Below are 14,853 nucleotides of genomic sequence, written 5' to 3'. Positions count from 1 at the left end.
GATTTTTCTGAGGGGAAAGAAAGAGTCACTGATGAAGAGAGGTCAGGGTGGTCAGTAATGACCAGAACTGATGAAAACATTGCAAAGATTCATCGAATTGTCTTCAAAATCTTCAACTAACAGTGAGAAGCATAGCAGACCAAGTAAACATCAATAAAGAAATAGGAGCCAGGCATGGTGGCTCATGCCTATAATCCTAGCACCGTGGGAGGCTGAGGCAGGTAGATTGCTTGAGCTCACAAGATTGAGACCAGCTTGAGCCAGAGCAAGACCCCATCTCTAAAAATAGCCAGGTGTTGTGGCGAGCTCCTGTAGTCCCAGCTACTCAGGAGGCTGAAGCAAGAGAATCACTTGAGGCCAAGACCTTGAGGTTACTGTGAGCCACAATGCCATGGCACTCTACCAAGTGAGACAAAGTGACACTCTGTCTCAAGGAGAAAAGAAATAGGAAGATGTTAACTGAAAATCTTGGCCAATGACTCATGGCTCTGGCATCATAATGCTGCACCAGCACTTGTCTGTGAAGGAGTTTTTAGCCAGCAAACAAACTATTGGAATTTCTTCCCTAATCACCTGATCTGCTCTCCAGTGATTTTTTTCTTTACCAGAAAATAAAAGAAATATTAAAAGGAAAACATTTCGATGACATCCAGGACATTAAGAGTAATATAACAACAGCTTTGGCCAGTCCAGAACTGCTTCCCTGGCATTGGTACATAGCTTCCCAAGGAGAGTATTTCAAAGGTGACTATAGTGATACGCAGCAGCGAGGTATGTAGCACCTTTTCTAGGATGAGTTTGCAAACTTAATTGTCAAACCTTGTACTTTGATTTAAATGGAGGAAATGTCCCAGTGTAGTGTATAGAGCAGAATATGAGAGACTGTAGGGTATTGACAGAATGTAGACCCAACCCTCTCACTCACCTTTGAAGGATGCTCATTTAAAAGGCAGTACAGTACTGTGGTAGATCCGAACAATCCCAAACCTAGACTCGGGATTGTGAAATAATCAGGATGATAATTTGTAGCCCCTTCCTGCTACTTCATAGCTTGATGATAATATGGTAAAAAAATACCTTTAACAAGGTATTTTTACCTCTCTTGAGTCTCTTTCTTCCTGTAGCTACCATGTGGAGTTGCAGTAAAGATTAGAGAGAACGTCAGGTCTGTGTGGACCTGGCCTTGTCCCCACATCCTGCACAGGGTGGAGGCCCAGTATAAGGTGACGATTATGGCTGTCAGCATTCTCTTTAAGCATGTAGACTAGCCGCAGAACCTCGGTGTGCTGAGTAAAGGATGTCCTTTTTATCTTCAGAATTGTCAGGGTGAGAGGCAGGGAGATCTGATAGAAAACTCAGGGTCAAAGTCAAAAGGTCGAAACTGAGGTCCCGACACGGCAACTCATCACATGGGTGACTTTAGGCAGGTCACACCACATGTGGGTATAAGGAAAATAATACCCATCTCACGGAGCTGTTCTGAGGCTGTTCTGATGAAGAGAGGTCAGGGTGGTCAGTAATGACCAGAACTGATGAAAACATTGCAAAGATTCATCGAATTGTCTGTCAAAATCTTCAACTAACAGAAGCATCTGAGGCTCAAATGAGGAAACATGTGAGGAGAGAGTGGTCATCCACAAAACGCTAATAAATGTAAGTTGTTAGTAGTTCAACAACAGAGCGAAGGTCTCATGTGCCTGTGTGACAGCAGTCAAGCAGCCTAGATACCCGGGACCCACACGTCAACTAGGCACCACAGTGGTTTGAGTTCAGTTCAGGACCTTGTCCTTCCTCCCCAGAAGATATCAACCCTCATTTCCTATCTTGATTGATCTCCTGATTATTTTTCTGTTGGGAGGGGTGGGAGTGATACGTTATCAAGCTGTCATTCTGCAAGCAATAAAACTGAAGCCCAGGAAGAATCAGGGTCATCCCTGGTTTGAACCGCAGCTCTACCATTTACTAGCTGTGCAAACTTGGGCAAGTTACCTTACCTCCCAGCCTCTATTTTTTTCACTAGCAGTAATGCCACCTGCCTCATGGTTAATATATGTATATAAAGGTTCTCTTGGCAGAAAGGGGAGGAGGATGCTAAACCCTAAACGTAGTTCGTTTTCTGGTCAGATGTTGCATTTCCTCCAACAATACCAAATATTTTTCCTGGTCTGTTCTGTCTTCTAACTAGTGACAACCTTATGAGTTTCAGTGTTGTATTTTGGCTAGTTCACAACCTCAGTTGTGACTTGGGATGTTTTGAAACGCATTCTTATTTGACCATTGACGACTGAGGGGAGGCCAATTTCTTCTTTTCTATAACACCTTCTTCACCCACTCGTGCAGTTCTCTCTTTCAGAGTGGTTCTCCAGGGCCTCCTGCAGAGTTCTCTTTAGCATCTTTGTAAATGCTAAGAATCCTTTTGTTTCGAGGGCCTCCAGGGAGGGCACACTTAAAATCTAGCCTGTGGCTCAAGGAGTAGGGCTCTGGCCCCGTATACCAAGGGTGGTGGATTCAAGCCCAGCCCCGGCAAATAAATGCAAAAAAAAGAAGAAAGAAAGGAAGGAAGGAAGATTGGAATGCCACCAACTAATTGCCAAGGAGTGATACTATGCTTGAGAGGAAACCAAGTCCAATCTTACTGGCACCAACAGTGCAACATACCACAGTGGACAGCCAAGCCCTCTTTGAGTTGTGGTTATAGTCAAGTATTGACAAAAAGTCATGGTCCCAGTTTGGAATAGATGAGGGCTAACATGGACAAAGACAAACTAGTGTTCTAAATGCAGCAAGAGAAGTAAGAGCAGTTCTCCGTGTTAAAGTGCTTCGTGGCGTACTAAGCATTTTCATGTATTTAATCCAAAATAATCGAATCCTAACTATAACCAAAGAAGGGGAGTGAAGAGTTTCAGGATAATTTCTACCTTATTTCAGAAGGCTTTGCTCAGTTACTTTTACCACACATGATGATATGATCTTTCTTGTATGGGACTGTTGATTGCAGAGAAGTATAAGCAAAGGACGGTTTCTATGGTGAGAAGCATATTCTGTGGCAAGCCTGTGTTCGAGGTAGTGCTATTTAATGTCAGCATATACCAGTGGCTGCAATTCTGCTGTGCCCTCGACAAGGTCATCTATCATCTAGGCTTGTAAGTCTGATAGGATCAAGCTACACATTTAGAACAATTTTCTGAAGAAAGCTGAGGTCATACTTAACCAGCAATTTTTAGATGGACCTTATGTTATTTGGTGGTGCACATTTGGGGGAAGTTCCCCTACTTCCTACTTATTTGGCATACCTAAAAATATGCAAAAAAGGCCCAGGATTTCACAGATAAGAAGTGATAGGAATATGCTTAAGGACGAAAGTCAGTGTCCTGTCCCAGATTTCCTGCTAGGTGGTTTGTTTCTGTCTCTTTTTCTTTGGGTTCCCTGCCCTTTGCAGGCCCCTCCTCCAGCCTGCTGGCAGCTGTCTCTGTATCTCTGGGGATCTGGGGTAGGGTCTCGTTGCCCCTTCTCCTCCTGCCAGGCACATTCCTAAGGTGCTGCAGTGTGATTGTCACTGTCTATGAACCAAGTCGTCTGCATTGATAGCAGCTCACCAAATTGCAGCAGAACCACTCAGACAGATAATTTGATTGTCCCTAAGAAGCGTGATGGGCCCCAGAAGTAACCTCTTGGGAGACTTAGTGGGCGCTAATATCAACAATGGCTCTCGGAGTCTGAAGGCAAGGCCTTGTTCCAGAGCCAGCTCACCGGGTCTGCTCAGGACTTGTTCTGCCTCCTCCCTGTCCTTATGTCCTGTTCCTAACCCCAACCCCCAAACCTCATCCCCAGAACTGTGTCCAGTTTGCAAAATTAAAGGACACGTTTCCTCACGACTTCTCAGCCCCCCGCTTCCTTAGATGTGACAGGTTCAGATCGAGGCTGCAGTCCCCGAGGAAGGCCAGCTGGCTTGCTCAGTAGAGGCTATACAGCTAAAAGCTCTTTCTCACTTTAGGCAATTCATGCACTTGGTTAGACATTTATAGATTTCAATTGCTCATCCAAAAAATCTAGGTCATTCTTTACATGGAGCTTCACGCTTCAGAAGGAAAGCCATGCCCAGGGAGGAACATTTCTGAGGTCTGGTTTGGCTGAGAGAGTGGAGAGCGCTTCTGCTGCAGGAGGAAGGAGGAACGGGCCAACAGGGCGCACTGTGCGCTCTCAGGGGACTTGGCATGTTCACCCACTGGCCACCGGCTCACAGACTCGGAATTCTACTTGTCCTAGCTAAATGGTGCTGATAATAACTGTCTTATGTTGATGTCCTAAAGAGTGGTGGGCCTAAGGCAGTGATTTTCATCTGGGGTCCTGTGAGGGGATCTTAGGTGTGCAGTGAAAATTTTTAAAGATCATTAATAAGCACAGTTAAGTTTATTCTTTTACCCTTTTGTTTTTTATCAACATAATTTAAGGGTGCCATGGAAGTTTAAATGTAAGTTCAAGTGTGCCCTGAGATAAAAAAGGTTGAAAACCCTGGTGTAAGGGTTGGGCTCCCAGGGACATTTTAAGGGCATGTGCCATAATTCCCATGAAAAGGACTAGGTTGGTCTATAGGGCTTCTTGAGGAGGAAAATGGAGTGGGGTTATGGCTAAGGAATTTGGCCTTGCACTAGGGCTGGCATCTGGTAGCGCCCTTCCCATTGTGTTCCCACCTACCTCCTAACCCCTCAGGAGAAGCAGAAACCAAAAAGCGAACCCTGGGTCCCAGGCCAGAGGGCTGTTCTGTGGAGGTGCCTCCCTCACCTGCCCTGTGACCACAGCCGCCATATCAACTCGGTCTCTCCTTCTCTAGAGTTGAGCCCACAGTCCCTGCTACTGCGTGGAGAAGTTGTACAACTCAGATACTAAACATAAGTGAAGCTGTTGGTTGACCCTAAGTGTCATAAAAACAGAACATTGCTGGGAGGTGTTCTCCAGGGAGAACAGCATGGTTCTCCAGCCGCTAGCTGGCTTCAGGCCAGGTTGTGTGGGCATGTGCTTGTTTTGAGCAGGTCTTAGCGAGTGTGTGTGTGTGTGTGTGTAGCTGGCCACCATGCAACTTGAAAGGCCTGCTCCTCCCTTGCATTACCACCTGACTCCCACAGGACAGTAAAGATTACTAGGATAGAGAAAGGACAGGTTCTTCATCTTTACTAAGTGTGTTCCAGGTTGTCCTCTCTGGGATGGGAGTTGAGGGAGGCCTGGTTAGACCAAATAATCCAAATTCTCACTTTTTTACGTTAAAAAAAAATTTTTTTTTTTTTTTTTTTTTTGAGACAGAGTCTCAAGCTGTCACCCTGGGTAGAGTGCTGTGGCATCACAGCTCACAACAACCTCAAACTCTTGGGCTTAAGCGATTCTCTTGCCTCAGCCTCCCAAGTAGGTAGGACTACAGGCACCCACCACAACGCCCAGCTATTTTTTGGAGTTATGATTGTTCCTTAGCAGACCTGGGCCCGGTTTGAACCCACCACCCTAGGTGTATGTGGCCGGCACCCTGCTTACTGAGCTACAGGTGCCACCCTACATTAAATTTTTTATCTTTGGATCAGAGAACTGACCACTTCAAGAAATGGCTGCAATGCAGCTATCCCTGAGAGGACTCGCCCTTGAAGCTATCCTCTCCTCTAGTGGAGTTTGTTGATCTGGATTAACTGTCCAGTCGGTCACCAGGCAAGGCCCAGAAGGCGTGTGATGAGGCGCAAGATGAGGTGCTCAGGAGCGCCTGGGGAGCAAGGAGGCCAGGAAGGAAGGAATACAAAAGGAGCGAGCACCAGTCCCCTTGAGGAGGCTGCAGCTGCCATGTGTACATGTTGGAGGTAGCCTCTATCTGTCCTGAGAGCTGATGTGGGCATCTCTTCCCAGCTCCATGGCTTCAGGTGGCTTGCTTGAAATCGACCACAGTGAAAGTATTTATATCACAGACATATGCAAACACTACAAACCAGGGCTCTTCTCTTACAAGCTTACTACTAGTGGCAGCCATGCTAATTATCAACTTGCCCTGAAGAGTAGGATCTTAGCAGATCACCTGCTTTCTCCTAATTGTTCTCCTCCCCCAAATCTTAAGGGGCCGAGGATAAAAAAAAACTCAAAGTGGCACTGGTTATATATTTTAAGCTGTTCTGGTAGTAGAAGTTAAAAGAATTCAAAATGCATACGGATATCACCACATTCTTCTTCACTTGCACTTCCTGCCTCATTGCTGCTGTCAGTGCTAAAAAACTAAACAAACAACAAAGTAAATGAGTAAGCTGATTTCAGCTAGCCAATTTTTATACACTCTCCGAACACAATTTAACTTTTTTTTTTTGAGCCAGGGTCTTACTTTGTTGCCCTTGGCAGATTGCTGTGGCATCACAGCTCACAACAACCTCAAACTCTTGGGCTTAAACAATTCTTTTGCCTTACCTTCCCAAGTAGCTGAGACTACAGATGCCCACCACAATGCCAAGCTATTTTTTGCTGTTGTCGTCATTGTTCAGCAGGCCCAGGCTGGGTTTGAACCCACCAGCCTTGGTGTATGTGTCTGGCGCCCTAACCATGGAGCTATGGGTGCTGAGCCAAACAAATTTAATGAATATCCTTTTTTTTTTTTGAGAGACTCACTCTGGCACCCTGACTAGAGTGCCATAGCAATTGGTACTCTAAGGCTAGGGAAGTTTCAGTATTGGGGGCATAACATGAAATAATAGGTTTATTGTAACCAGCAACAAGAAAATCATAATTGAGAAGCTAGGATCAGAAAACCACAGGGGCAGGGTGAAGTGAGAGTTCTGGCAGGGCTGAAGCTGACAATGGAGATATCTCCGGGTAAGAAATGTGGAAGACTAGATCCGGGTAAAACCTGACTGACAGATTTCTAAATGTCTAACAATGTGGTAAATGTTCCAAAGAAATAAAATAAATTAAGACGAAACATAATAGTATGATACCTCACAGCAACCTTAAGTTCTTGGGCTCTAGTAATCCTTTTGCCTCAGTTTTTCTTTCTTTCTTTTTTTTTTAGAGACAGTGTTTTTCACTCTTGCTCAGCTGGTCTTGAACTTCTGAGCTCAAGTGTTCCACCTGCCTGGGCCTCCCAGAGTGCTAAGATTATAGGCATAAGCCACCATGCCCAGTCTAATGATATTCTTGCTGATAAGTAGGTTTTATTTTATTTCTCTGGAACATTTACCACATTATTGGACCTTTAGGAATCTGTGCATCTGTCAGGTTGTACCAGTCTACCCGGATCCTGTCTTCCATGTTTCTGGAGATACCTCCATTGTCAGCTTCAGCCCTGCCAGAGCTCTCACTTCACCCTGCCCCTGTGGTTTTCTGATCCTAGTTTCTCAATTATGACTTTCTGGCTGCTGGTTGGAATAAACCTGTTATTTCATGTTATGCCCCCAGTGCTGAAGCTTCCCTAGCCCTAGGGTACCAATTGCTGACATGTACCTTTGGTACACTCAACATCCATTTACACATCAAGAGATTTCCATGGAAATAAAAACAAAGGGAAGACAGACTCTGTTCTGGAGTTTCTGTCTGGTACCGGGACATTTGTTTTCATGTTTTGTGTCCATCGTGTAGGAGGCATTCCCATCTCATCACCCAGACAACCCTTCACTGTAGGAAAGTTACCCTTGGCTCTTGTCAGCAAGTCTGGACTGGAGCCATTTGCCAGTTTTCCCTTACAGAAATTTGATCATCTGGGAGTGATGCATCTCTCTGAGAGGCAAGCATCTTATTTAAGACTAAGCCAAGGAAAGGAAGAAAAGAGTTTATAGGCTGATCTAGAGGCAGAGCTGGACCAGATGGCTTCTTGAATTTTGATGTTCTGGGTCACCTCTCCACAGACATCATGAGATCCTTCCTGAACTGCCTTAGCTGGATAGGATGTCTTCCTCCTCTTAACCTTACCATTTAATGTTGTTTCCATGAGTTTTACTCTTAACATTTACCGCCTGATTTTATTAGATGTCTTCAATTTGTGTCTTACTCCCCAACTTGACAGTGAGCTCTTTAATGACAGGAGTTTTCATATAGCTCTTCAGACCTCTTTTAGTACCTGGGACCATGCTTTTCACAGAGCGTGTTCATTTTCAGCAGTGGTCAATGATGTCAGAAACATTTCATATTGAAGTAGAATGAAAAGTTGTTACATAGATTAATTAGGGAGCCATTTCCTCTCATTGTAAAGGCATGGCGGGGTCCTCAAACTTTTTAAACAGGGGGCCAGTTCACTGTCCCTCAGACCGTTGGAGGGCTGGACTATAGTTTTTAAAAAAGCTATGAACAAATATTTATGCACACTGCACATACCTTATTTTGAAGTGAAAAAGCAAAACGGGAATAAATACAATCACTCCGCCTCATGTGGCCCACGGGCAGCAGTTTGAGGACTCCTGGAGTAGAGGCTAGAAAGCCACTTACTTGTAATGTTTTTAGAAGGAAATAATGCAATGGATAGAAAGTAGAAGATGAGTAAAGTCTTTTCTCCCTGAGATACTCTGATTCCACAAACTAGAGCTACTGCCAGCACCAAGTCTAATGGTGGAACATGGATCATGCTGGCTCACAGACAGACGACTCCAGAACCCACATGGCTTTTCAGTTTGTGTGTTGAGCAAATGGTCCACAGATTGGGTGAGTCTTTAATTAGCATACTTCTCTAGCAGCATACATTACCCCTCCCCCACCCACAGCTGAGTGGTAGAGTAAGGAAGACTGACATTGGGTGTCCTACTGAGGTTTTAACCTTTTAAAGAAATCTTTCTCTGAAAGTGTAAGGAGAAGCAGATGGTAATGAAAAAATATGCTCATTTTATTATGCATTGCGCGTTTCACTTATTAGAATTTTTAGTATGACATGCTGCATTTTTAAAAGCCTTAGGATGGAAACAAAATGGAATTATTCATTGAAATATTTAAATCAGCTTACAGCAATTATATCAAAATATCAAAATAAAATCTAACAGCTTAGAAGGTAGGCTCCCCTGGACCTTTGAAAGTCTGTCTTTCAAAGTGGGATCTTCCACGCAAAAAAGGAAGAAGTGCGTGCTGTATGGGAGGGGGGCAGGAAGGGAATGCATCCTTGAGTGCATGCAGAGGTTAAAGGTCATGTAGGGAAGAGACCGTGGTGGGAATGAGGGCAAAATTACTACCCTGAGTAACACCCTTGTTGAAAACAGAGAACCAGGAAGGGGGGAGGAGATGGAGTTCAGGACTACGTGTACAGATAGAGCATTTCTTTCTGTTCTTTCTCTCACCCCATCCCTGCCTCCCTTTGGGGGAATGAGTCAGCTCCTGGCCTTACCATTTCCAAGTATTCAGCCCCACAGAAAGCATGTGAGCATTAACAAGCCACAGTGTGGGAATGTCCCTGAAACGCTGTGGAAGAAGCAGTGCAAGGTAAAAGTGGAGTGTGAATGTGATTCTGAATCTTAGGCGCAGTACCCTGAGTTCTTGTCTTAAAGGCAACTTTCAAAAATAATATTAATCACCCAAGGCTTATAGAGTTGTTCAAAAATCACCAGAGTACAAGAACTATTCTCCCAAATGTGCATTGGCTCCAACCCACTGTCTTAGTGGCACCTCTGAGATTTTCAGCCATAAGGACCAGAAGAATTCTTAAAGCTTATCTCCCATGTGATACTTGGATCCCCGTCCTGACAAATGGCCACGCAGCCAGGTGGAGTGGGAGGAGCAGGGGTCCTGCAATCAGGCAGATCTGGGGCCAGACCCTCACTCCCGCGTCCATTATCTCTGTGACATGGGACAAATACCTGATCTCTCTAGCCCTTAATTTCCTCAGTGTAAGTAGTGAACAACGCCAACTTTGCAGGTTGTTGTGAGAATTAGAATTTACTAAATGTCTTTCCCCAGCCTCCTTTTTGAATACCTCTGTGAGGGGGGTGCTTCCCCGTTAGACCGTCCTAAAGGTTAGCATTTGCTGCCTGTTTCCCATAACTTCTATTCATCTGCTCTGGTATTGCCTTTTGTGGCCCTGCAGAACAAATCTAAACAAATAGCACTTCATACTGAATAAGCCTGGGCCTTTGTCCAGTTTACATGAACATTTTAATGCATACTTTTGTATGCTAATGCAAATTGACTTCACAGTTTTCCTGCTTTTCCTGGTAGTATTTAAGAATCTGAACACTACTAAGGGCGCATTATAAAAACTATTGTCAAACACTGCACTGAAAAGCAACTTACTGACATTTTTGCAGGTTTAATTTGCATTATTGCCCCCATTTATTCCGTCTGTCTGTGTCAGTGATGTTTTCCATGTGACTTTGAAGTTCCTGCACTTAGACTTTGGATTCAGCAGTGTGACTTGCTTAGGCCACACCAAAGGGACATGAGCAGAGCCTACTGCTCAAGGAACCACTAGCCTACTGGTCCAAGGAAGCTGAAGAGCATGCAGGGTAGGGCCTCAGCGAATCACAGACTGTATGTATTAGCTGACCCCCAGCCAACTCACAGAAACTTGAGCAAAAATAAATGATTACTGTTTTAAGTCACTGAGTTTTCGGGTGATATGTTATGCAGAATTTTTGTGGCAAGAGATAATCATTATAGAAATTATGTGGGCCAGAAAACATAAGGTAAGACTAACCATATCTCAACAGAGTATATGTTTAGAAGAATTAACAAAAGGTTTATGAAAGCAAACTCAATTCCATGAAAAGTTAAGCAGGGTTCCTTTTGATACAGTTTATCATTGACTTGACTGTTTGCTAAGTACTACCATGTGTGACCACTGTTCTACAACCTAGAAATATGGTTGTGTGAAAACCAAACAAGGCTTAGGTCTCATGACGCTTCTGTTGGAGATTCATAAAATAAGAAATTAAACTGAGTAACTTCAGGTCATGATGAGTGCTATGAGGAAACTCAGGCAGGGTAACGACTACCTTAAGGAGTTTCAGGAAGACCTCTCTGAGGATGTGGCGTTGGACCTGAGACCTAAATGGCATGATTGAGTCAAGAGAAGAAAGACCATAGTGAAATGAATACCAAATACAAGGGCCATGAGGTACGAATATGCTTGGAGAGTTCAAGGTATAAATCAGTGGTTCTCAACCATCCTAATACTGCGACCCTTTAATACAGTTCCTCATGTTGTGGTGACCCCCAACCCTAAAATTATTTTTGTTGCTACTTCATAACTGTAATTTTGCTACTGTTATGAATCGTAATATAAATATCTGATATGCAGGATGGTCTTAGGCAACCCCTGTGAAAGGGTCGTTTGACCCCCAAAGGTTGAGAACCAGTGGTATAAATAAAGGTGTAGGGAGGAGTAACGTGGAGTAATGAAGTTGGGAATATTAAAAAGAGGCCAGGACATGTGGAGCTCTTTTGACCCTAGTGAGGACTCTGTTTTATTCTACATAATGAAATCCATTGAGGTACATGGGGCTGCTGTGTGGAGAATGGACCATAGGAGACAAGGGCAGAAACAAGGAGGAGAGTTGGGTCATTGCAGCATGGGAGCTACAGCTAGGGTGATGGAAAGATGGAGAGAAAGGAATAGGTTTGAGGAATGTTTTGAAGTAGGGAAAAGACTTCCTAATTGATGGATGTGAGGGAACGTGAGAAACGAAGGACAAATACTAGGTTTTTAGTTTGGGTAACTGGTTGGCAGTGCTGTTTCTGGAGATGAAGAGGAATGGAAGAGGATTGTATTGAGGGTTGGAAGAGGTCAGGAGTTTTGTTCGAATGAGTTAAGTTTGAACTTGGACATCTAAGTAGATTCGCCTAGTAGGCTACTGGACATAATAATTTAGCAGTCAGGGCTAAAGATACAAATTGAGCAGTCACCAGCTTACAGGTGACATTTTAGCCAAAGGACGAGATGAGAAAAAAAGTTAATTTTTTAAAAATTTAAAATAGAAAAAATTTTTAATTTTCAAAATTGTTTAAAAAAAAATGTGGGAGGACTGAGTACACAGCACACTGACATTTAAAGGCTCAGCAGAGGAGAGGAGAAGAGACAGAGAGCCTGAGAAAGAAGCTGACAGAGTGTGATGTTATGGAAGCCAAGAGAGGAAATGTTCCAGGAAGGGGAGAGTAAACTTTGGTTGTGTTAGGTTGAATGCAACTGAGTCATAAAGTAAGATGAGGACAGAGAAGTAGCTACTGGATTTGGCAATGTGGAGCTGATGGGTAACCTTGAAAATAAAAGATTTAGGGGAATAATGGAGACAGAAGTCAAATGGAATGGTTGAAAAATGAATGGGAGGTGAGAAAGTGATGCCAGTGAGGTTTTGCTGAAGAGAACAGAGAAATAGAGACAGAGAGAGGATGAGAGTTTGGTTTGAAAGTAGAGGCATGGGGGCATGTCTAAATGCCAATGAAAATAAACCAATAGAGAGAGGGGAAAGTTGATACTGTAAGAGAGAAAATGGAAATGTGCGGGACAAGCTATCTTGAGCAAGGCAGTGACCCAGAGCCCAAGGCAGTGACCCAGAGGGTGGTGGAGTGTCGCCTCTGCCAGGCCTTCTGTGGTGACCACGAGGGCAGGCTGTAGGGACGACAGAGTCCCCATAAACTGGGAGTGTGCTGATGGGAAAGTGAGGGGTCCTATCAGCTTACTTGTATTTCCTCACTGAATTATGACTTTAGGTCATCATTTGAGGAGCCAAGACTGAATCATGATACCAAATGCACTAGGGCTTCCATTTACCATTTGGTACACTTGAGACAGAATAAAAGTGATAACCCCCAAACTTAAGAGCAACACAGATGACGATAATTCATGTATATTCTTTTATTTGGTACCCCTGAATCATTCAGGCTCCCAGCTGGGAATAGAATTCAGTTTATATACATGAAGGCACCTTAATGAAGGGACTTACAGAGATGAGAGTGGAGTTAAGGGATGTTACATCCAGTGTCAACAGTCAGAAGTCATCCAGACTTAGGACCAGTGGGTCAAAGGAGATTAATAGTGTTAGGTCCCAGTCAGTGTGATCATTCATCACAGACACATAGCAACCGTCAGGGAACTGGACCCAGAGCAGAGAGGAAGGAGGAAGAAATACCCTGATTTCTCTCTCCTCCTGTCTCTTACCGGTGCTTCCTAATGGCTGAATCCAGTTGGCACACAATCGCCAAGGGAGCCGGGTGATGGGGTTCACGGTGATAGACAGACAATAGACTGGACAGTGAACAACCAGTGCAGCCTGGGATTTCATGCCATAAATACGGAAAGGATTTTGAAAACCACACCAACAGGAAACTTTATACCCTATGCTGGTGTATAAAATGCATCTTATTTGGTACCAGCTGGGGGATTTGTAAATCTAGCTACCCGTGCTATGTTACTAAATTATGGATAATTATAAACCACTGGCAATCTTCCAGTGTGATGCGTGCCTATAGTTTTCCCCCAGAGGCATGTTAACCATAGACTAGGGAAAGGTAGATTTCAGAAGGGACCTACTTGAATGAGTCCCTTCCAAGTCGATGGGAGAGCCCTAGAAATGTATTCATATGGTCATTTTTAAAAATCTGTATAAGTAAGATATTTTAACTGTAATCTGTTAAAACTGTAACTTTTTTTAGTCTGACCCTACAGAGGTCTCTCCCCACCCCCTGCCAATTATATGGATGTAGGGTGTATGAACTTTAGGCCTCACAAAACCCACATCTGCTTCAGCTTTCAGCAAGACTCCAGTGTTCTGTACAGATTTGATCCCTTTCCCAAGGTTCTACCACTTTCAGGGCAGTGATTAATGAGCATCATAATGGACATTTTCGCAGGAGGATAAGGAGAAGCACAGAAGGAAGGATGTGGTCTTAGGACGGTGACAGGAAAACACTGCGCCTGAAGAACCCCACCTGGCCACCCACCGCCAAATAGTGGAGGGTTGTCAGATGTCCCACCAGGTGACCTTTCTCTCTGGGGCCTAACTCAGATGCTGCTCTTAATATTTTCAGATGCAGATGGAAACCTGTGTCGAAGTAACCAACTGTTGCAAGTCATGCTGACCATGCACCGAATTATCATCTCCTCTGCAGATCTGCTCCAAAAAGTTATCACCCTATATCCTTTAACATAGTGACTGGCAAGCCCCAAATGCGGTTCATTCAAAAAGTAGCTTGAAATTTAAAGTGTATTTTAATTAGTTTGGAATGATCTTGAGTGGTAAACGGGTTCATATGTCTTTTCAGGGGCATGGGGGTGGGGTATGTGTGTGCTCAAGTACATTCTGGTTGGGTTGAACAGTATTATTGATGCTGATTGCACTGGGTGGGTCAAAGAGATCAACATACAAACACAGTCTTTAGTATCTCTTGATAATAAAAAACATTTTCCCTATAGTCAAAATTCATATTCTGTGCAAATTGACAAGGGTACAAGCATGACTCAAACGATAAATTTCTTTGTTGTTGTTGCAGTTTTGGCCAGGGCCGGGTTAGAACCCGCCACCCTCGGTATATGGGACCGGTGCCCTACTCCCTGAGCCACAGGTGCCTCCCTCAAAGGTTAAATTTCTTTCTAGCTCTCCTAATTCTTGAACCTTCCTCATGTTTTAAAGGAAGCTTCCCAATGTCACAGCCTCTGGAGAATGTGTTGGTGCCTTGCTGCTTCAGACAGAGGCACTGACCACGTGCCAAGCAAATCTGTTTAAGGAGTGTGAATGAGGAGGGTGGAGAAAGCACCTGCTTTCTTTCTCTTGTTGATGACACTGTAAACTGCAGCCCCCAGGCAAAAAGGGCTGTAGGTGGGGTGAGACCGTTTAGCACTGAGGCGCAGGTCCCTCATTCTGAGTCACTCTCCTAACTACCCCCCTTCTCATCTTATGGCACACAGAAAAAATAAAAGCTATCTGGACT

At 44.1% G+C, this 14,853-nt stretch overlaps 1 protein-coding gene across 1 annotated transcript in view; it reads left to right on the top strand.

Annotated features, from left to right (window-relative positions):
- Positions 1–14,853, top strand: part of RASGRP1 (RAS guanyl releasing protein 1) — a 72,713-nt gene that overhangs the window by 24,864 nt on the left and 32,996 nt on the right. The window contains exon 3 of the mRNA XM_053594489.1: positions 13,954–14,059. Within this exon, the coding sequence (XP_053450464.1) occupies positions 13,954–14,059 (106 nt within the window). The remainder of the gene's footprint in view (positions 1–13,953; positions 14,060–14,853) is intronic.

Source organism: Nycticebus coucang, chromosome 6, assembly GCF_027406575.1.
Source record: "Nycticebus coucang isolate mNycCou1 chromosome 6, mNycCou1.pri, whole genome shotgun sequence".
Lineage (NCBI taxonomy): Eukaryota > Metazoa > Chordata > Mammalia > Primates > Lorisidae > Nycticebus > Nycticebus coucang.
The sequence above is the reverse complement of the archived record's forward strand: the minus strand, read 5'-3'. Positions and strand labels throughout refer to the sequence as shown.